Here is a 24,477-nt window from a genome sequence, read left to right as displayed (position 1 = left end):
GAAGACTGGAGAGAGACTACATCAAAGGGTTCCCTGTGTGCTCTACCTTCTGGCTGGAAGAGCCATGGCAGAAGGTCCAAGGGAGGCGGGAGGGTGAGGCCTGGGTATTTATTCCCTGGTTCTTTCCTCTCAAAGCATTCAGCTCTACAGACTCATTCCTCCCAAATTTGGTTAATTGCCTCCTATCCTTCTCCCATTGGGCTGGTGGAGTAGGAGGTCTGCTGCACTCACTCAGCGGTTCCTGACGTCCTATCTGTGCCTTTGTAGTAAGTTCTTTTGTAAATAAATGTCATTTATTCTAATTTGAGTGTACCATCTGTTTTTTATTTGATCCCAGCTGATAGATGCAATGTTTACTCTTCTGTGATCTTGTGTGGACCTTACATATAACCATGCTGTGTTACTTATTTTTGTAAAACATATCATGTAATGTTCCAGTTTCTCTTGAGAATACCTTCCTTTATTTTTGGAACCTCCCACCCCATTTCACTGCAGCATTCAAACAGACTTAGCTTCTTTAATTTTGGGTATTCTAGAGGTTTTTTATGGAGGAAGAATTATGATCTGGCCTTAGGTTACATAAGAGAATACTAAGGTTTGTTTGTTGAAATTTTGTGTTAAGCAGAGTTAAGTGAGTTTTATTATTTCAGGATACCTCAAAGCTGTCCTAATATGCTGATTGCATTATAAATCTCTAAGACACATAATTTACCATGTGAAGATTACTTGACCTTTTTTTTTTCTTCTTGCAGTATCTGTAGGGCTACTATTCCACACACTTTGAGAAATGAAGTTATCCAACAGTGTATTTCACTGTAATAATATCAATCTGAGGCTAACAATGAAAAGCATAAAGCCTTAAACAGACTTCAACCTGGCCATAACTTCATGTGAGAAAAGAAAAAAAGGTATATAAGTATATGGTTCATTTAAATGAAGACTGTTAAAGAGAGCCACCCACATGTTAGAGTGTATATGTGAGATTCTTTGAGAAGTGTGATTTCACTGAGGCTTTGTAATTATACAATTCCATACTCATTCCCAGTTGTACACATAAGACCTGCCAGGACCTTCAGAGTAGCTTCTACCAAAACAAAAACAAAAACAAAAAAAGAAACAGAACAATGTGCAATTTCCTCTATCAGTTTGAGTCAAACCAGGCTGTGTTGACAGTGAATACCTGTGCCCTTCTATAACTCTTAGATTCTGTTTCTCTGGGATTCTGAATGATACATTGTATGCCTTACATAGGATAAATATGTGCAATAAATACTTTAAATTAATAAGTATATTTAAAACATCTGTGGTATTTACTGATACTGGGCCAGAAGTTCTATATCTTCCTCATTCTGTACTGCCAAAATGGGTCCCTTAGTTATAGTAATGAATTTTTTTCTGCTTGCTTTTAGGTAGACTCTTAGTAACAAATTTAAGAATTATCTGGCACTCTTTGGCATTACCCAGAGTCAATCTTTGTAAGTATCTTTGTTAGGTAACACTAAAGGAAAAATACTTTGTCAAGTAAACTTATACAGTGGCTTTTGATACCAAAAAGCTATTCCGTGAAATATGTGGGAGACTTAAATTGATAAAAACTTAAGAAATCCTAAACTAACCACAGACTGCATCATTATGCAAAAGAAATATTTTTCATTCTGTGCATTTTGTCTCTTGGACATAATATGAGATGGTGCTTTTACAGTGAATGATTTTTGTTTTTATTTTTGCTTATCTTGAAACTTGCTATTACCTGTTTCAGGTAATCCCAAAGAAGAGAGATCTGAAGTCTAATAAAAGTACAGCCTTTTATTTTGTTAAATGTTGTTTCACTTATTTTGAAAGACTATTTTAGGTTATCTAGCTAGACTTTTTCTCTTGATGTAGTGGTGCTAAGATATGCAGTAGATAATCCTGTATAGGCTTTAGAGAAGCAAACTTCCTTTTTCCCCATGTTGTAGATGTTTTAGTTTTGTTCAAAGAGGCAGAATTAACTTTCCTGTTCTTTTACTTATACAGCTGAAGTTTGTAATTATTTCATAAAAATTTTTAGTTCTATTTTTATATATATATTTAAAACTACTAAAAATTCTGTATAGATTTTTTCCTCAGTTTATTGTATCATATTCTTTAAATTCTTTGCTTTTGAATTTTAGCCATCGGTTACAACTGCATATTGAATATTACAACAAGGACTGCTAACTCTGTAAGTCTGAAAAATCTTACTGAAATGTATATAGAGAAGAAATATTGGATATTTGAGGTTGAGGTTTGTTTTCACTGTAAATGAGAAATTGCTTTTAAAACCTGAACTTTTAAATAAATTTGTCCTTACAGAAATTACGAGGCCAAACTGAAGCTCTTTATATACTAACAAAATGTAACAGTACTCGTTTTGAGTTTATATTTACAAATTTGGTTCCCGGAAGTCCTAGACTCTTTACTTCTGTGATTGCAGTACACAGGTATGGCAGTATTTACATATTATTGAATATTTTTAAGGTAATTCTATATATGAAAGTTTAGAGGATAAAGCTTAGAGGTGTGCTATCTTCCTCCAAGCTCTGTTGCAAAATCCTGTATTTATATATGAATATTAGATATAGAGAACACATTGTATTTATAAAACCCATAAGACTACTGAAAATTCATAAAAATTTCTACTGAAGATTCTATATAATTAACTAGTTATGGTAGTTACAGTGAAATAGAGAATCCTTTCAATGAAGATAACCAAGTTGGATAACTCAATAAATGAATTAAAAAATTATTTTTCTAGCAATAGAAGGCATGTTTAAGTGTTTTCCCCAAAGAGTTTTTCTTTTATATTTGCTAAATGCATCTCTTTTCACTACCTCAGCTTTTTTTTAACCAGCCCTAAGTACTATGATCTTTTTAAAAACTTGGCTAAGATGACAGGCAAAAAATACATACATACAAACTTATACACACACACACATGCACATACATGTATATAATACATTTATACCAAGGTTTTAATTTGCATTTTCCTTATTACTATAATGTTGAAATTTTTCTTTTCTTTGGCTATGTATAGTTTTCTATTATAAATTTCTTAATTATGCCCCTGTCATATGTTGAAAATTTATTTTTTACTTTCCTAGTTTGTTAATTGATTTTGAATTTTGTTGATCATTTTTTAAATCTACATATAATGGTTTAATTTTTTTCAGTTATAATTCACATAACATAAATGGTAAATTTTAAAGTTTATAGTTTAGTATATTCACAAGGTCGTGCAACTGTTACCAATACCCAATTCCAGAACATTTCATAACCCCAAAAGGAAACCCTTATAGCTGTCACTCCCCATTTCTTCCTCCTCATAGCTCCTGACACCACTGATTTACTTACCAGTCTCTTACCTATTCTGGACATTTCATATAAATGGAGTAATACAATATAGTGGCCTTTTATTTCTGACTTATTTCAATTATATAATGTTTTTGAGGTCCTTCCAAGTTCCAACATGTATCAATACTTCATTCCTTTTTATAGCTGAATAATATTTCACTGTGTATGGACACGTATTTTGTTAATCCTTTCATCAGTTGATAGACATTTGGGTTGATTTAACTTTCTGGTTATTATGAATAATGCTGCCGTGAGCATTTATATACAAGTTTTGTCTAAGACATATTTTTCAGTTCTTTTGGTCATGTACCTAAACCTTAATTCTTTATTACTTTACTGATAAAAGTAATAGGAAATGGGGTATGAAGAAAGCATAGAAGCTGCTTTTCTTTAGTAGTATAAAAATGTTATAAATGTTCCACCAAAATAATATACAGTATAAATAGTTCACCACTTTTTCCTCTGGTTAAATATTAATGATTACAGCACTAAAGGAAATTAGGATTTACAGGCAAATGCTTGAATCCTGCTCTTCAACAATTTATATATTACAAGGTTAGTTAAAGTAAAAATCAAAAGTTTAACAATGAATATTATGATTCATATAAATGACTTCTGAAGTTATTAAGCCTAAGAAAACTCTTTAGTTTTATTAAATGGGTAATACATTAGCCTTTATTTTTGTAAAGTAAAATTAGAAGTGACCAAAAGTTATAGTAAAGTTAATCAAAACTAATAATCAATACATAATTTTCATCTGTATTTATCAACAGGGGGACCTGAAGAGAAAGAAAACAAAGCTATAGGGATTTTTTTTATATCATTAACATACTATTACATGAGCAACATTGTGGTTACTAGATTCCCCCCATTATCAAGTCCCCACCACATACCCATTACAGTCACTGTCCATCAGCATAGTAAGATGCTATAGAATCACTACTTGTCTTCTCTGTGCTCCACTGCCTTCCCCGTGCCCCCCCTTCTCTACATTATGTGTGCTAATCGTAATGCCCCTTATTCCCCTCCTCCCTCCTTTGCCACCCGCCACCCCCAGTCCCTTTCCTTTTGGCAACTGTTAGTCCATTCTTGGGTTCTGTGAGTCTGCTGCTGTTTTGTTCCTTCAGTTTTTGCTTTGTTCTTATGCTCCACAGATGAGTGAAATCATTTGGTACTTGTCTTTCTCCACCTGGCTTATTTCACTGAGTATAATACCCTCTAGCTCTATCCATGTTGTTGCAAATGGTAGGATCTGTTTTCCTCTTATGGCTGAATAAATACTCCATTGTGTATATGTACCACATCTTCTCTATCCATTCATCTAATGGACACTTAGGTTGCTTCCATTTCTTGGCTATTGTAAATAGTGCTGCGATAAACATAGGGGTACATATGTCTTTTTGAGACTGGGAAACTGCATTCTTAGGGTAAATTCCTAGGAGTAGAATTCCTGGGTCCAATGGTATTTCTATTTTGAGTTTTTTGAGGAACCTACATACTGCTTTGCATAATGGTTGAACTAGTTTACATTCCCACGAGCAGTGTAGGAGGGTTCCCCTTTCTCCGCATCCTCGCCAGCATTTGTTGTTCCTGTCCTTTTCTGTGTTGGCCTTCCTAACTGGCATGAGGTGATACTCATTGTGGTTTTAATTTGCATTTCCCTGATAATTAGTGATGTGGAAAAGCCATAGGAATTTTACACACACACAGATATACACACCCTTGTCCTGGGGTTCTCTTTGGAGTTGGCACAGATTCATTTTCTATACAGAGGTAGATGTAGCGTAATGTTTTCAGGTTGCAGGAAGAAAAATAATAGGACTCCTATTGACATAAAAAGCATAATGGTGCCTTTACTAAAACAAAGAAATGAAAGGAAGCATTTTGATAGAATAGTTTCTATGTCTGTTATACACAAGCAATGTTTCCTTTCATTTGTGTTGAATGATACATGTTACCTTAGAAATTAAACATCTAAAAATGGGCTGCTGAGATAATATGTGTAAATACTACACTAAAATGACAAAGTTGACAAAAGACTGTAATCACCAAAACATTGGAAAGAAAATTATTTTAGTTATTATAATAACTTTTAAGTGATGTATGTAAGTACTAATAACTGTATATTTTAGTAGATAAATAAGCATAACCTAAGAAAACCACATTTTCATTTTGGGTTAGTCTTTTGTTTATTCTTTTTCACAGAGCATATGAAACTTCTAAAATGTATCGTGATTTTAAATTGAGAAGTGCACTAATTCAAAATAAGCAACTAAAATTATTACCACAAGAACATGTATATGATAAAATCAATGGAGTATGGAATTTATCCAGTGATCAGGTATTGTGCAACTAATGACCTTTTGGGGCAGTGCTTTGGTAATCATTTTGTATATTCATTTAATTCTGTTGAAATTAGCATTATAGTATTATAGCTCTTTATATAAAATATTACTCTGATTTTTGTATTGTTATGATTTTGTGCTATTTTTAGCAACATTTCTTCTACATAGAATTTAGAGCTTGAATAGACCTTAAAGATTATTTAATTCAGTCCCTATCCATTAGATGAAAATCTCAGGACCCAAGGAAGTTACCTCAGACATCTAGTTCGTCCCAGAGCTATGCTCTTCCCTATAGACCATGCTACACTCATCTTAATAACTTATGCTGATGGAGGAGAGCTATGGGTGGACAGTCACAGAGGCTTTTTAATCTGGTCTTTATGGAATTAGATATATAACCGATTTGATGACTCCTACATCCATTACTGGTAACTTTTCATTTGCTTTTGAAATTATGGCCTTTGAAACATATAAGCAACTAATAGTTGAACTGAGTCACACATCAATTTCTAGAGAAAAATTTCTTTTACTAAGAGTAGTTTCCAGCCTTTGAGTGTGTTACAACCTAGATTTGACTGGTAGCCACTGTATTAAGTCTATAGCATGTGAATGAAGAGCTTTTTGCTAAACACTGATTCATATACTTAAATTGTAAATAAACTTTGCTCATTTGACAAGTTGTAGATTTAAACTATGATAAAGATTTTATAGGCTATAGACAGCTCCCCATCTGAATAACTCCTCAACAGGAATCAACAAACTGTTTTCTGTAAAGGGCCAGATGGTAAATATTTTAGGCTTTCTAGGCCATGCAATTACTGTCAGAATTTCTCAGTCCTGCCATTGTTAGTATGAAACAAGTCATAGACAATAAGTAAACAAGTGAGCCATGACTGTTTCAATAAAACTTTATTACAGACACTGAAATTTGAATTTCAACATGATCGTGTGTCATGAAATATTATTATTTTGACCTTTTTTCCAACCATTTAAAAATCTAAAAATCATTCTTACATTGTAGGCCATACAAAGTGAGGCAGCAGGCCAGATCTGGCCCACAGACCATAGTTCACTAGCCCCATGGCTTAAATGTCACTTTCTGAAAGCTTCCTTCTGCGTGCTCCTTATGCAGCCTGTACCTAATCACCACTCCAGATTATTATTACCCTAAAATACAGAGCTTGTGTATGCCCCCTTGTGATTGTAGATCTTATGGTGGTAGGGGTGAAGTTACTTTGTTCATAGTTAGAGCCTTACCAGCTAGCACAACACTTGGCATTTTAAATGAAGTAATTAAAATGTTCCAGGATTATCAGAAATATCATTTTATTGAAAATAGGGGTTATTATCAACCTAACTTACGTTTGTTGAAAAACAATAAAGCAAACAAAATATGCCCCATTATTTTAAAAAGTCTTGGAGTTATGCAAGTTCTTTCCTAAAATAGGAAAAAATGACATAAAAAATTATTGCTTATGAAGTTAGACTTGGTAAAATTTAATGGGACTTGGGCCAGGAATAACGGGGGCTAAAATTTTTTGTATAACAATTTCTTGCAAGATGAGTGGAGAAGGGAAGTATATATACTTGTATGTATGTTTATTAATTTAATCATAATTTGAAATAGTCTTTTCTGATGCTTTAAACTTGCCATCCCAAAAGAGGGATTTCTAGGTTTGGAGTTTTTGATTTAATGTTTTATGGCCAATCTCAAAGAATAAAATAAAGAAAATTCCACCAGGTGAATATGGTAGGGAGGAGGTGGAAGTAGAGCTAGAAAATGATAGATAAATGGTAGAGGTGATAATTTTGGTACCATGTTATTAGGCATTAAAAATTTTTTAAGACCACTTAGCTATCATGGTGGGATAATTCTGAGTAGATGTCCAGGGGCCATGTAACTGGGAAACAGTTTAGATTTATAGTCAGTGTTAACCATGAAATACTCTGTGGATTGATGGGAATTATCATACATGTCTTGTTCTGTCTCTTCCTGCAACTCGTTTGTCTCAACTTATCTCAGGTTTTGAACAGTGGTCATAATAAGATCTAACACTTGTAGAATATTTACTATCCACTGGACACTAAGGGCTTTATTTTCGTGGGTTATTTTTATCATATCTCCATACAATGCACCAAGAAGAAATTTGCCCATGGTCAGCCAATTGTTAAGTGCTGACAGTGTAATGACTAGAATCTTAACTCCAGAGTGCAGGCTTTTAGTTGTCCAGTTGTACTGCCATCTGCTATTCTCTGCTGCTGTGATAATCAGAATTATTCTGGTGTTTAGAAAATAAAGAGTAAGTATGCCAACAAATGATTGTTGATGTATCTCTCATTCTGTTTTGAAGGGAAATTTAGGAAGTTTTTTTATTACCAATGTGAGAATTGTGTGGCATGCAAATATGAATGGCAGCTTTAACGTCAGTATACCATATCTACAAATTGTAAGTGTGTGCATTTTAGTGACCTTATTTTAATGTAGAATAAATAATTTCTGTTCAGTAGTTAATAGGACTTTAAGGATTAGATGAATTCTCTCCCTTTTTTATGTGGCAGCATTTAGCACTTTAGCTGAGCGCAAACTTCTAAAATTTGATAATTTACTGTTTCAACATAGGAAAGACCCAGTGTATTTACATATAAGGAAAACAGCAACATTATTAATTTACTATTAGGAGAGAAATATACTGGATTGTAAAATTTTAAGTGGTTAGCATACAGATTAAGGTGTCTCTTTCTGAGATTCCATTCAAAGGGCTCTAGCTACTAAATTTTCCATAATCTTCCCAAGAGGCGGGTTTATAGTGGTTCCTTTAATGGCCTTGGCACGCACCGACCCATACACTTTGTTTTATGTTCAGAAGCAACATGTAATATACTGGATTCATACTACAGATTTAGTGAAAGGAATCAAGATGGTTTTTAGTGAAAGCAGTTTTAGCTTAAACTCAGTTAAAGCTGTTAATCCAGAATAAGAACTAACTATATCTGATACTGTTTGTTTTAAGAGTAGATAAAGATGGTTCTTTGTACTCCACTCCTGCTGCTGTGATAAGTATGTGATTCTGTGAAACAAATGGTAAACTCCAATAAACTGAAAATTTTCATTTTATCTAAAGAAACTACTTTTTACATTTTATCTAAAGAAACTACTTATATATTTGAAACCAATGTAAGATTGTATATCAACTATACTTCAATAAAAAAAAGAAACTATATGACTAGTGCAAATTAGACTGAATATAAAAATTATTAAAATTTTATAAAGGTTTTCTTTACAGAAAAATTCTGTAAAAATCCTATATTAATCATTAATCACCCTTACTACAGGATATAAGTTCTCTTCAGACTAAACCATTTCATTAATAAATATTGATAGATACAATATATGTGTTATTTAGAAAATACCATTTTTAAAAATGCCTATCTTTTGCTAAGTTGTTTGATTTCTGAGTTACTTTAAAATATCTGATCATCCTTTTGCCAAATATTGATCACCTACTCTGTGCTATGTGCTAGGGATAAAATCATGATAATCATGAATCAGTACATAGTTGTATCAAGGAGCTTTCAGTCGGCTTGGAGAAAAACAACACATCAAACTGAAAATCATGAAATTTGATAGGAAGAAAATTATTTTTGGTCATCTAGAGAAATGTAATGACTTATAATCATGGCTGGGAGTGTGTGACAGAGTCTGCATACACGATAAATTGGTATTTGTATTGTTCATTGCTGTTTTTTATTGCATTTACATGTGTTAATTGCTTGCCTGACCTAATTTCTATTATACTGAATAATTACTGAGCAGTAAACAACCTTGTGCTTTCTGTTTTTCAAGTAGGATAATTTTTGTTATTTAAGAATACAGTTGCCAAATAGAGCCTTTGGAATGAATTCAGCCTGGCTAAAAAGAGTTTGCAATCTGATGTCATCACAGTCTCTCCCTGCAGCAGTCGTACTTGTGCAACTTTTAAAAATGAACCCAGCCTTAGGAGCCACAAAAGACACTGGCTCACCATAACTAAAAGACTCTTGGCCTTTGGTTTAAAATATTCAGATAAGTTGTGGACTCCTTGAAAGTGGGGGAAAATTGAGCCAGAGAATTTTGTGCGTACTTCAGAGATGAATTCTTTATATGGCCTTACAAATTTGCTGCCCATTTCCACTACAAAAATTGTCATTTACTTGATCTCTGTGGGAGTGTAATGAAGAAAAGGAGAATTCTGTTCTTTAATAGTTACTGTATAGAAGTTGAGAACTTGTGTTAAAGAGTTGCTACACAGATAACAGGTAATAAAAACTTAACATTTTCTTTTCATTCTATCTAGCGTTCAATAAAGGTTAGAGAGTCAAAATTTGGTCTAGCTCTTGTCATTGAAAGCTCCCAGCAGGTAAGATAGTTTACATTCTATTAATCTTTAATACATTTGTAAAATTGTATGAGTTTATATTTTTAGTTTTATTTATATAAAAACAGTCTACATTCAGAATGAATATTAGCTGTAACATGAAGTTATATGAAGAGTTTGAAGTCATACAGTAATTGTTCCCATAGGAAGAATCCTACTTATGTTTCTTTGTTGGACAGATATAATCATTATTATCATGATTATAATTTTTTTTAAGTTTTTATATCTTTTTGTTGTTGTTGTTATCATTAATGTACAATTACATGAACAACATTGTGGTTACAGACTCCCTGTATTATCAAGTCCCCACCACATACCCCTTTACAGTCACTGTCCATCAGCGTAGTAAGATACTAGAGAATCACTACTTGTCTTCTCTGTGTTATACTGCCTTCCCCGTGCACCCCCCCTACATTATACATGCTAATCGTAATGAACCCTTTTTCTCCCTTATCCATCCATTCCCACCCATCCTTCCAGGTCCCTTTCCCTTTGGTAACTGTTAGTCCATTCTGCGGTTCTGTGAGTCTGCTGCTGTTTTGTTCCTTCAGTTTTTGCTTTGTTCTTATACTCCATGTGGAAGGTTCACATGAGTGAAATCATGTGACACATGTCTTTCTCCACCTAGCTTATTTCAGTGAGCATAATACCCTCTAGCTCCATCCATGTTGTTGCAAATGGAGGATTTGTTTTCTTTTTATGGCTGAATAATATTCCATTGTGTATATGTACCATATCTTCTTTATCCATTCATCTACTAATGGGCACTTAGGTTGTTTCCATTTCTTGGCTATTGTAAATAGTGCTGCAATAAACTAGGGGTGCATATGTCTTTTTCAAACTGGACTCCTGCATTTTAGGGTAAATTTCTAGGAGTGGAATTCCTTGGTCAAATGGTATTTCTACTTTGAGTTTTTTGAGGAACCTCCATACTTCTTTCCGTAATAGTTAAACTAATTTACTTTCCACCAGTAGTGTAGAAGGGCTTCCCTTTCTCCACATGCTCACCAACATTTGTTGTTGTCTTTTGGATTGTGGCCATCCTTACTGGTGTGAGGTGATATCTCATTGTGGTTTTAATTTGCATATATCTGATGACTAGGGATATGGAACATCTTTTCATGTGCCTCATGGCCATCTGAATTTCATCTTTGGACAAGTGTTCAGCTCCTCTGCCCATTTTTTAATTGGCTTATTTGCTTTTTGTTTGTTGAGGTGTGTGAATTCTTTGTTTAATTTGGATGTCAACCCCTTATTGGATATGTCATCTATGAATATATTCACCCATACTGTAGGCTGCCTTTTTGTTCTACTGATGGTGTCCTTTGCAGTACAGAAGCTTTTCAGTTTGATACAGTCCCACTTGTTCATTTTTGCTTTTGTTTCCCTTGCCTGCAGAGATGCATTCATGAAGAAGTTTCTCATGTTTATGTCGAAGAGAGTGTTGCCTATGTTTTTTTCTAAAAGTTTTATGGCTTCATGACTTACATTCAGTTCTTTGATCCATTTTGCATTTACTTTTGTGTATGGGGTTAGACAATGATCCAGTTTCATTCTCTTACATGTAGCTGTCCAGTTTTGCCAACACTGACTGTTAAAGAGGCTCTCATTTCCCCATTGCATGGCTCTTTTATCATATATTAATTGACCATATATGCTTGGGTTTATATCTGGACTCTCTAGTCTGTTCCATTGATCTATGGGTCTGTTCTTTTGCAAGTACCAAATTGTCTTGATTACTGTGACTTTGTAGTAGAGCTTGAAGTGAGGGAGCATAATTCCCCCTGCTTTATTTTTCCTTCTCAGGATTGCTTTGGCTATTCAGGGTCTTTGTGGTTCCATATGAATTTTAGAACTATTTGCTCTAGTTCACTGAAGAATGCTGTTGCTATTTTGATAGGGATTGCATTGAATCTGTAGATTGCTTTAAGCAGGATGGCCATTTTGACAATATTAATTCTCCCTATCCATGAGCACGGGATGTGTTTCCTTTTATTGGTATCTTCTTTAATTTCTTTCATGAGTGTCTTGTAGTTTTCAGAGTATAAGTCTTTCCCTTCCTCGGTTAGGTTTATTCCTAGGTCTTTTATTCCTTTTGATGCAATTATGAATGGAATTGTTTTCCTGATTTCTCTCTCTGCTAGTTCATTGTTAGTGTATAGGAATATCACAGATTTCTGTGTATTAATTTTGTATCCCACAACTTTGCTGAGTTCAGATATTAGATCTAGTAGTTCTGGAGTGGATTCTTTAGGGTTTTTTCTGTACAATATCATGTCATGTGCAAACAGGGACAGTTTGACTTCTCCCTTGCTAATCTGGATGCCTTTTATTTCTTGTGTTGTCTGATTGCTGTGGCTAGGACCTCCAGTACTATGTTGAATAAAACTGGGGAGAGTGGGCATCCTTGTCTTGTTCCCGATCTTAAAGGAAAAGCTTTCAGCTTCTTGCTGTTCAGTATAATGTTGGCTGTGTGTTTGTCATATATGGCCTTTATTACGTTGAGGTACTTGCCCCCTATACCCATTTTGTTGAGATTTTTTATCATGAATGGATGTTGAATTTCGTCAACTGCTTTTTCAGCATCTATTGATATGATCATGTGGTTTTTCTCCTTCTCTTTGTTGATGTAGTGGATGATGTTAATGGATTTTAGAATGTTGTACCATCCTTGCATCCCTGGGATGAATCCCACTTGACCATGATGGATGATCTTTTTGATATATTTTTGAATTCGGTTTGCTAATATTTTGTTGAATATTTTTGCATCTATGTTCATCAGGTATATTGGTCTGTAATTTTCTTTTATTGTGGTGTCTTTGCCTGGTTTTGGTATTAGAGTGATGCTGGCTTCATAGAATGAGTTTGGAAGTATTCCCGTCTCTTCTATTTTTTGGAAAACTTTAAGGAGAATGGGTATTAGGTCTTCACTAAATGTTTGATAAAATTCAGTAGTGAAAACATCTAACATAGGAGTTTCTTTCTGTGAAAGTTTTTTGATTACCAGTTCAATTTCTTTGCTGGTAATTGGTCTATTCAGATTTTCTATTACTTCCTGGGTCAACTTTGGAAGGTTGTATTTTTCTAGAAAGTTGTCCATTTCCTCTAGCTTATCCACTTTGTTACCATATAATTTTTCATAGTATTCTCTCATAATTCTTTGTATTTCTGTGGTGTCCGTAGTGATTTTTCCTTTCTCATTTCTGATTCTGTTTATGTGTGTAGACTCTCTTTTTTTCTTGATAAGTCTGGCTAGGGGTTTATCTGTTTTGTTTATTTTCTCGAAGAACCAGCTCCTGCTTTCATTGATTTTTTCTGTTGTTTTATTCTTCTCAATTTTATTTATTTCTGCTTTAATCTTTTTTATGTCCCACCTTCTGCTGACTTTGGGCCTCATTTGTTCTTCTTTTTCTCCTTTCATTAATTGTGAGTTTAGACTGTTCATTTGGGATAGTTCTTCTTTCCTGAGGTAGGCCTGTATTGCAATATACTTCCCTCTTAGCATGTCTTTCTCTGCGTCCACAGATTTTGTGGTGTTGACTTATTGTTGTCATTTGTCTCTATATATTGCTTGATCTCTGTTTTTATTTGGTCATTGATTCATTGGTTATTTACAAGTATGTTGTGAAGCCTACATGTGTTTGTGGGATTTTTCATTTTCTTTGCGTAATTTATTTCTAGTTTCATACCTTTGTGATCTGAGAAGCTGGTTGGTACAATTTTAATCTTTTGTAATTTACTGAGGTTCTTTTTGTGGCCTAGTATATGATCTATTCTTGAAAATGTTCCATGTGCACTTAAGAATGTGTATCCTGTTGCTTTTGGATGGAGTGTTCTGTTGATGTCCGTTAGGTCCATCTCTTCTAATACGTTGTTCAGTGCCTCTGTCTCTTTACTTATTTTCTGTCTGGTTGATCTGTCCTTTGGAGTGAGTGGTGTGTTGAAGTCTCCTAAAATGAATGGATTGAATTTGATTTCCCCCTTTAATTCTGTTAGTATTTGTTTCACATACATAGGTGATCCTGTGTTGGGTGCCTAGATATTTATAATAGTTATATCCTCTTCGTGGACTGACCCTGTTATCATTATGTAATGTCCTACTTTGTCTCTTTTACTTTCTTTGTTTTGAAGTCAATTTTGTCTGATACATGTACTGTGACTCCTGCTTTTTCTCCCTGTTCGTTGCATGAAATATCTTTTTCCATCCCTTTACTTTCTTTCAGTCTGTGTATGTCTTTGGGTTTGAAGTGAGTCTCTTGTAGGCAGCATATAGATGGGTCGTATTTGTTTATCCATTCAGTGACTCTATGTCTTTTGATTGGTGCATTCATACTATTTACATTTAAGGGGATTATCAATAGGTATGTACTTTTTGCCATTGCAAGCTTAGATACGTGGTTACCAAAGGTTCAAGGGTAATTCTCTTACTGTCTAACAGTCTAATTTAACTCACTTCATGTGCTATTACAAATACAACCTAAAGGTTCTTTTTCCTCCTTTTTCTTCCTCCTCCATTCTTTGTACATTATGAATCATATTCTTTACTCTTTGTCTATCCCTTGGGTGACATCTATTTAGCCTTAGGAATACTTCCATCTATAGCAGTCCCTCCAAAATGTACTGTAGAGGTGGTTTGTGGGAGGTAAATTCTCTCAGCTTTTGCTTATCTGAAAATTGTTTAATTCGTTCTTCAAAGTTAAATGAAAACCTTGCCGGATAGAGTATTCTTGGTTCAAGGCCCTTCTGCTTCATTGCATTAAATATACCATTCCACTTCCTTCTGGCCTGTAAGGTTTCTGTTGAGAAATCTGATGATAGCCTGATGGGTTTTCCTTTGCATATGATCTTTTTTCTCCCTCTAGTTGCTTTTAAAAGTCTGTCTTTATCCTTGATTTTTGCCATTTTAATTATTATATGTCTTGATGTTGTCTTTCTTGGGTTCCTTGTGTTGGAAGATATGTGCACCTCCATGGTCTGAGAGACTATTTCCTCCCCCAGATTGGGGAAGTTTTCAGCAATTACCTCCTCAATGACACTTTCTACCTCTTTTTCTCCCTCTTCTTCTTCTTCTGGTACCCCTGTAATGCAAATATTCTTCCTTTTGGATTGGTCACACAGTTCTCTCAATATTCTTTCATTCTTAGAGATTCTTTTTTCTCTCTGTACCTCAGCTTCTTTTTATTCCTCTTCTCTAATTTATATCCCATTTACCATCTCTTCTGCTACATCTCATCTGCTTTTAAATCCCTCCATTGTATGTTTCATTTCAGATATGGAATTTCTTAATGATTGAATCTTCATCTTAAATTCGTTTCTCAGTACTTGAATATTTTTCTGTACCTCCATAAGCATGTTTATGGTTTTTATTTTGAACTCTCTTTGAGGAAGATTGGTGAGTTCAGTTTCATTTGGCCCTTTTTCTCGGTTTTGTGAGATTTTGGTCTGAACCTGGTTCTTTTGACATTTTGTATTTCTGTGTGGTGCCCTCTAGTGCCCAGCTGAGTGAGGTTGGGGGTCATAGGGGAGCGGAGCTGGTGCCTAGGGGCAGGGAAGATCTGTTCCCTGATTCCTATCTGTGGTGCCTGTCTCCAATATAAGAGCCAGTGGACCGAGCACTGAGGTGTAAGCCTCTGTGCTTGGCGTCTCTAGCTGTTGTAGGTGGGACCTCCCTCTGGCTGGCCTGATGCCAGTGCAGTGACTGCTGGTGTGCGAGCTGGTGCTATCAGGCCAGGAGGAAGGCTCGGCAGGCTGCATGTCACTTGGAGGTGAGCAGCCAGCCAGGGGGATGGAGCAGCTAAAACTCCTCAGAGTTCCCAACCTGCCAGGCAGAGCGCGCTCAGAGAACCTTGTCCAGGTCTCCCTTCTCCCGTGCAGCAAGCTCCGTGCAAACCGCCCCTTCAGCCCTCTCATTGCTAGGAAGCCTCTCAGCCCACCTGCCTTTCCTTTGTCCCAGAGCGGCTGGATGTGGATCCCATCTTCCCCAAACGGCTGGAATCTCAGTCTCTCAAGCACTCCGCCTGTCCCAGCTCCCCAACCTCCAGAGCACCACACAATATAGGTTTCTGCTTGCAAAGCAGGCCTCCAGGGCTAGGTGTCAGCAGTCCCAGGCTTCCACCCCCTCCCTGCTCTGTTTCTCTTCCTTCCACCAGTGAGCTGGGGTCGGGGAAGGGCTTGGGTCCCGCTGGATCAAAGCTTTGGTACATTACCCTATTTTGTGAGGTCTTCTGTGTTCCTGAGGTCTGTATGCAGTCTGGTTCAGCCTTCTTTCCTGTTGCTGTTTTTGGGTTAGTTGTATTAATTAACTATATTTTTATAGTGTTTGTGGTTTTAGGAGGAGTTCTCTGTCTCACCTCTCACACCGCCATCTTGAATTCCATGATTATAATTTTTAATAGAGTCAAGTTACTGTACTTTTTATGTATTATCTCATTCTTTACACAATCCTGTGATACAGTTACTATTTTTTCCCCATTCTACAGTCAAGGAAACTGAGGGTTAGATAAGTTAGGAACGTTGCCCATGGTTTCACTATTAGTCAGAGATGGGGCTAGAATTTGATTCCAGATCTGACTGATTCACAAGTCTGTTGTTGAGAAACACAGATCTATATATATATATATATATATATATACACACACACACACACACACCCTATTTGAGATTGTGTATTCTCATATGCAGATTATACTGTATCTAATTATAAACTCCATTATGCCAGGTTTCTACAGAAATACATTTAAATAAAACATTTACTTTTTTATACAATCACTTCTTTTCTAAATTCTCAATTTAAACATGACTGTCTGTTCATTCCTTTTTCCTGACCTTTAGATTAGTAGCTTCCATTTATTGAGTGGTTACTATGTTCCAGAAACTGTACCAAATGTCATATATATTTTATTTTATTTTATATAATAACTTTATAAGCATGTTACAGTTAGAAAATTGAGGCTTGTAAAGATTAAGGAAAGTATATTTCCCAGCATCATACAGCTAGTTTGTTGTAAAACCAGAATTTGAACCCAAAAGTATATGCTCTCACCTAGTACAGTATGCTCCTTAGTATATTTTTAAATTCATTTTATTATCATTAATCTACAATTACATGAAGAACATTATGGTTACTAGACTTCCCCTTTCACCAAGTCCCCCCCCACAAACCCCATTACAGTCACTGTCCATCAGTGTAGTAAGATGCTGTAGACCCACTACTTGTCTTCTCTGTGTTGCACATCCCTCCCTATGCACCCCCCCACATTATACATGCTAATCATAAGACGCCCTTTTTTTTTCCCTGCCCTTATCCCTCCCTTCCCACCCCTCCTGCCCAGTCCCTTTCCCTTTGGTAACTGTTAGTCCATTCTTAGGTTCTGTGATTCTTCTGCTGTTTTGTTCCTTCAGTTTTTCTTTGTTCTTATACTCCACATATGAAGTGAAATCATTTCGTACTTGTCTTTCTCCACCTGGCGTATTTCACTGAGTATAATACCCTCTAGCTCCATCCATGTTGTTGCAAATGGTAGGATTTGTTTTCTTCTTATGGCTGAATAATATTCCACTGTGTATATGTGCCACATCATCTTTATCCATTGATCTATTGATGGACACTTAGGTTGTTTCTATTTATTGGTTATTGTAAATAGTGCTGCAATAAACATAGGGGTGCATCTGTCTTTTTCAAACCAGGCTGCTGCATTCTTAGGGTAAATTCCTAGAAGTGGAATTCCTGGGTCAAATGACATTTCTATTTGAGCTTTTTGAGGAACCTCTGTACTGCTTTCCACAATGGTTGAACTAATTTGCATTCCCACCAGAAGTGTAGGAGGGTTCCCCTTTCTCCACAACCTTGCCAACATTTGTTGTTTGTCTTTTGGATGGTGGCAATCCTTACTGGTGTGAGGTGATATCTCATTGTGGTTTTAATTTGCATTTCTCTGATGACAAGCGATGTGGAGCATCTTTTCATGTGTCTGTTGGCCATCTGAATTTCTTCTTTGGAAAACTGTCTGTTCAGCTTCTCTGCCCATTTTTTAATTGGATTGTTTGCTTTTTGTTTGTTGAGGTGCGTGAGCTCTTTATATATTTTGGATGTCAACCCTTTATCGGCTCTGTCATTTATGAATATATTCTCCTATACTGTAGGGTACCTTTTTGTTCTATTGATGGTGTCCTTTGCTGTACACAAGCTTTATAGTTTGATATAGTCCCACTTGTTCATTTTTGCTTTTGTTTCCCTTGCCCAGGGAGATATGTTCATGAAGAAGTCGCTCATGTTTATGTACAAGAGATTTTGGCCTATGTTTTTTTCTAAGAGTTTTATGGTTTCATGACTTACATTCAGGTCTTTGATCCATTTCAAATTTACTTTTGTGTATGGGGTTAGACAGTGATCCAGTTTCATTCTCTACTCCTTAATATTTTTAACATTCTTCCCTAACAGTCTCACAGTCAAGTTTCTCAAGTCTTCAAGGAGATAGTCTCAGATAGGCATTCCATGTCTTCTTTTTATAATATAGTGTATTTTCAAGGTGTAGCCCAAGAAAAGCTTAGCTCCTTTGGCCTTCATAATCTCGTGTATGTTTTTTTAATATTGAAATAATCAGCTTTGATCTTTACACATGAAATGATATGATATCTGGATACGCTTCAAAATAATCTTGAGTGAGTGAGAGAAGGAGATTTGGGGGAGGGAAAGGTTCCAGATCCAGCAGAGTTGGCCGTGAGTCGTTACTTGTTGAAGCTGGATGATGACTACATGGATACTGAGTATACTTCCCTATTTTTGTGTATGCTTGGCATATAAATAGTAAATTTTAAAAATTAGCTTATTTATTGTCCTCTGGAATAAGGACATTAGAGCAATAGTTTATTGAGTACTGGAAATACCATTCTTCAGGCTTGTTTTTTGTTTTTTCATTATTTATTCATAGAGTGGAGGGTATGTCCTTGGCTTTAAAATAGATCCTGTGGAAAAACTACAAGAATCAGTTAAGGAAATCAATTCACTTCACAAAGTCTATTCTACCAGTCCTATATTTGGAGTAGATTACAAGATGGAAGAAAAGGTAATTTGCTCAGTATGTGAAATACAGTTTGCTGAATTACTTTGATATAATCTATAAATATTCAGATATAAACACTTTATAATTTAAGTTTAATTATGCTTAAAATTATGAATATACAGACTGCTCACTAACTCATGCTGACCTCTTGTCTTCTCCCTGCTGCCTCATCTATTCCTGCCCTTCTAGGTGAGCAGCCTATCCAGGGAAGTCTCCAAGTGCAAAGCTTCTCTGATGTAGACAAATTCAAGTCTCTCATTCTGTCACCTTCATTTTTCTTCTACTTCAGCCTCCCCTTAGCATTTGGACAAATCTTATATGCCTCATGGACACCATTCTCTTCCCCCAGTGCCTTGCAATATAGCAACTCCAGGAGTCTGCTCCATCAGTAGGGTCTATGCCCATTCCTGTTGATCAATATCTCTGCCCTACCAGCTATGAAATATCTTTAATCTCACACCCACATGTCTGCTCTCTGCCTTCTTCATGATTTCTGGTTTCTCCTCCAGTTTGTGCTCCCAGTTACACCATCTCTCTTTTGGCTTTTCTCTTCAGCCTCTCCAGTTGGGGCCCTTGTCATCTGTCTGTCCCTGGTGTCTTCACCAGCCACTGCATTCAGACAGCCTCACCATGCTCTATCAGTGGTACCCTTACCAAAGGTGCTGTCCCTGGTGCCCTTGCTGACCATTCTTACCTGAGGTCTCTTCTGCTGGTGTCCCTCCTGTGCATGCTATTGCTGGTGCCCTTGCTGTCCATTTTTTCAGCAGTGTCCTGCCAGTACTCAGCATGTCAAGGCATATCACATATATTCTCTCTGTCTGTTCTGCTCTTGGACTACAGCCTGTGACCTGACAAGATCAGGAATAGAGCTGAGCAGTTAAGTACAGATTCACACACTCTGACTGCACCAAGCTCTGTCACCTGGTACTGCTCCTTATACTTAATTTTTTTATCTCCCTGTCAAATTCCTTTACCTTTCCATCTGAAACTTCTCTCTGGGTTGCTGTCATGCATGCATTCTATATATTTCATCTCCTTAACTATCTTTTCTGTTTTTTTCCCAACCTGCGTTTCCTTCAACATTCTCCCTTTGACTCTACTTTCTTTGTATATTCCTCAGTAATATCACCCTTCCTTCAGTTTCTTCAACTAGTATTTCTGTAAATCTTTCTTTCTGATAGTGACACACTTTTTTGGCTTAATCATGGTTCCAAATATTCTGGAATATCTTCACATATGTGAATATTCCAAATAACATAAATTGAATTTCTCATTTAATGGTTTATCTTAATAATATATTTAAGTAAATAATGATCCAAGTCAGTAAGGTACACTAGAGTTTAGTTAAGCATTTGAACTTGACACACAAAAAATTCCACCATTTTTCTCAGAAGTACCATCCTGCTGATTTATCTGTTTATTATTTTATTTTTAGCATTGTCAAAGTCATCTGTGCTCAAAATCTTGGAGTTTTCCTTTTCTATTTTTCTGATTATCCGTGTTACAAATTTAGTCAGTCCTACCAGCCTCCTCTCTGTTGCTGTCCTTCCTTTTCGCTCATGGTGCAGTTACTGCCATTGCTTTTGCCTGCAGAATGATGTAGAACAAGCATGATCCTTGGAACCTGACAAACCCGACTTCATTTATCAATGACCCTAGGAAAATTTGAGTTTCAGTTTTCTCATCACAAAATGAAAATAATATCTCACAAAGTTATTAATCATTATTAATCATTCTGTAAAATGCCTGGTATGTGGGAAACACTCAGGTTAGTTCTCTTTTCCCCTTCTTTGGCCCCCAGTACAGAATAGCCAGCCATAACAGCTCACTCTTGTCACCTGTGAGTCCCTACCACAGGCTACCCCTGACTAGCCATCTAAAGCAGCAGCTGCCACCATTGTTTTGTCCCTTGCTTGCTTGATTGCTTTACTTGTGGTAACACTAATCAGTCTCCCCTATTATAAATCATCTCTGTGAAGTCAGAGATTTTTGTCTGCACTGTATCTCCAGCAATCTAAACTAGCAATAATAGGCTCTCAGTAAATATTCATAGCTGTTGAATGACTGTGTTGAACACCTACTTTTTGCCATTCGCTGCTCTAGAATTTTATATGCATCATCTCATTTAATCCTCCCAACAATACTGTGAAGTATATCATTATTATTATTATGCTTATCTCACAGTTGAGGCTGAGGGTCAGATAGGTTAAATTATTTGTACACAGTCATACAGGTCTGAACATGACAAACACTGAGGCTATTCTCAGATTAGGGGATCAGGTCAATATTGTCAAACAATATCCTTCCATCCTCAATACTACCTCACCTATAAATAAAGTTGGGCTGGTATTAAGGGATTTCAGTAGAAGCCAGTCTGCATTTTCTGCAGTGTCTGATTGTGCGGACTGTGCACTGCCTAATGCTAGAGAACCTTGTTCACATAGACTTTAATGTGACTGATGCTTGCTGAGGTGGTTCAGCACAATAGCCCTGCTTAGCTCCATCTGTCTCATGGGTCTCCTGTAATCTGACTCTACCAGATAATTCATCATTCTTCCGCCACATCCTGAGTTTTCTCACCTTTGCTGATGGTGATCTCTTCTGCTAGAAATACTCTTTCCTCTAATTCTACCGATGAAAATCATCCTCATCCTAAAAGGCCTAGTTCACATGCCAACCTTTTCTTCATGAAAGTTTCTGGGATTCACAAACCAGAAGTTGCTCTGTCTCCAACTCTTTTACTATAATAGATACTGCATTTGGTATAGCTACTATGCATTGGTTGAACCATATGATATTATTAATATTGGATCTTTTTTTACTAACAAAAATGGTAATTTCAAATGGCTCAACCTAACAGTTATTTGTAATTGTGCTTTATCCTTTGCTCTACTCCCACTAGATCACAGACTTTTTGTGGGTAGGGCCAAGGATTCTAAACCCTTGATAGTACTAGCAAAGTGCCTAATACACCAGATACTCAAATGTTTGGGGAAAAAAATGAATTTATAAATTAATCAACCTATATTTTATTCTGTTTTACCTCTAGAATATTCCATACGAATCTCAGTTCTTTTCACAAATTCTATTTAATAAACTATTTTGAGGAAAATTGAGACTTTGCTATTATACAAAACTTAGGTTTTTAACTATGTAAAGAAAATCAGATAAAGTCCAGTGAGAGGTTTTCTTTAAGGATAACTCTAAGTGTCATATGAAGAATCTGTAAATTTGTCATTTTAATCCTTTTGATGCTATTGACTTCAGATTTAAAAGCTTAGGTTTAACTGACTCATTATCAAGTTAGTTTTAGTAGAATGTAAATATGCAGTGATATTTTATAAGACTTGAGTAGTTTGTAATTGTGTTATTCTTTTCCAAATATTTATAATTCTCACAGCATATTTTACTAAAATTATTTGTTTGATTATTATTATCTCTGATGCATTTTAACATCTACTGATTTTCAGCCACAGCCCCTTGAAGCTTTGACAGTTGAACAAATTCAAGATGATGTAGAAATAGATTCTGATGATCATACAGATGCTTTTGTGGTGAGTATCACAAAGAAGAGCTACTAAATTTCTTGTGATTGTTTTTTTATCTCAGTCATGTTGAATTAAATACTTGTTTAATTAGTGATGAACCACAGAACTTGAATCTTTTGAGAGTATCTTAAACAGGATTGGAGAGTAATTTTTTTTTTAAGTCATGGATTTTTTATGTGTGTGAAAATACTTTTGAATCACCTAACTGGGAAATTATTTGAGAACACAGTTATTAAGAGGATTTCAGGTCTGTGAAGTTTTTTCATATCTTGGAATAATAGGGCATGTTAAATATAGTTTAATATAAAATCTATACTTCCCATAATTAATCTGTATGAGATGGACTTCCATTCAATTTATAGATATATTATCTTTAAAAAGGTATTTGAATAAACTTTACTGTTTCTAAATTTATATTATTTAATAGCCACAATAATAATAATGCTTTCTATATATTTTGATCTGTGAATCTGATCAACATACTCCTCTAAGAAAAAATGTCTCTAAATAAAAGTGTGAAAATAGTGTAAAATATTTAATTACAAACTACTACGTCAAACTATATGGATTTGCTGACACACTGAAGCACTGATTATTTTGTTATGTAAACATCTTCTAAATCAAAAGTAGGGATAATATTTTATAGCTTATTTTTATCTCCTTTCAAAATAACAATGCCAACTGTACACTAATTACAAAGCATACTTTTTAGAGCTTAAGCAGAGATCTTGTAACCATTAATGATCATTAATAGAAAAAGAGAATTCTGCTACCAGCACTGTAAAAATAGGTGGGAAAACCATTAGACACACAGTAACAGAACATAAAATACATTTAGTTACAGAATTGTTCTATAAATTAATTACCTATTCCTTAGCCCACTGAACTATATTATATGTTGAGTATGTGAAATATAATTTTCTTTGTCTTATAGGCTTATTTTGCTGATGGTAATAAGGTAAGGACAATTTACCTATAGTATATGGGGAAAAAAACTTTCTATATTCCAACATTTAGTATTCACAAACTTAAGTGTAACCTATTTTCTGTTTTTTTCTCTTCCTTTCCCACCTTCTGATTCCCATAACATCCTCTTATCTCCCAAAAAGCAACAAGATCGTGAACCTGTATTTTCAGAAGAATTGGGGCTTGCAATAGAGAAATTGAAGGATGGATTCACCCTACAGGGACTTTGGGAAGTAATGAGTTAATCTTGATCTGAATTTCATTTAAAGATAAGCTAAGATTAAAGATACCTACTCACCTTCTATGAGCCATGGAATGATTTTTATGATTACAGAAAAAGCCTTTAAGAATGAGTTTTTTAATGATTAAGGAAAACCCATTTATCTTAGATTTTACTGACAGTTTTCCAAAAATTGTACGTTAAGATTGTAACCAAAATGTGTTTATGTATCTGGTTTGTAAATATGTTTATTTTGTACCCAATATATGGCTATTAAATGACTGTATCATACTTGGTTTAATAAAGAATTTATGCAGCACTATTTAATGTTTTGAAAGTATGCTTTAAAAGAGTAAGACTATACTAAAAAGTAATCAAAATACTGTTTTAATTATAAAAATCTGGTTAAAATATATAATCACATAGCTCAAACTGTAAGCCAACTTGAACATAAATTATGACCCTTAAACTTGCCACATTTAGGTGATCATTTCTGTAAAAACTAAAAATTTTAAGTAACTCTAGATATAGCAAACCCTATGTAATGTT

At 35.2% G+C, this 24,477-nt stretch overlaps 1 protein-coding gene across 4 annotated transcripts in view; it reads left to right on the top strand.

Annotated features, from left to right (window-relative positions):
* Positions 1-24,250, top strand: part of BBS5 (Bardet-Biedl syndrome 5) — a 32,304-nt gene extending 8,054 nt beyond the window's left edge. For 2 of the 4 annotated variants that reach the window (XM_017660472.3, XM_073218731.1), the window contains exons 3-12: positions 1,410-1,475; positions 2,154-2,203; positions 2,335-2,462; positions 5,578-5,713; positions 8,069-8,164; positions 10,052-10,114; positions 19,063-19,197; positions 22,665-22,748; positions 23,677-23,700; positions 23,852-24,250. In XM_017660472.3, the coding sequence (XP_017515961.1) occupies positions 1,410-1,475; positions 2,154-2,203; positions 2,335-2,462; positions 5,578-5,713; positions 8,069-8,164; positions 10,052-10,114; positions 19,063-19,197; positions 22,665-22,748; positions 23,677-23,700; positions 23,852-23,953 (884 nt within the window). In that variant the 3' untranslated portion in view covers positions 23,954-24,250. The remainder of the gene's footprint in view (positions 1-1,409; positions 1,476-2,153; positions 2,204-2,334; positions 2,463-5,577; positions 5,714-8,068; positions 8,165-10,051; positions 10,115-19,062; positions 19,198-22,664; positions 22,749-23,676; positions 23,701-23,851) is intronic. The other 2 variants (XM_073218730.1, XM_073218729.1) reach the window with 2 other exon arrangements.
* Positions 24,251-24,477: the final 227 nt, after the last annotated feature.

Source organism: Manis javanica, chromosome 12 (assembly GCF_040802235.1).
Source record: "Manis javanica isolate MJ-LG chromosome 12, MJ_LKY, whole genome shotgun sequence".
NCBI classification, from domain to species: Eukaryota; Metazoa; Chordata; class Mammalia; order Pholidota; family Manidae; genus Manis; species Manis javanica.
The sequence above is the reverse complement of the archived record's forward strand: the minus strand, read 5'-3'. Positions and strand labels throughout refer to the sequence as shown.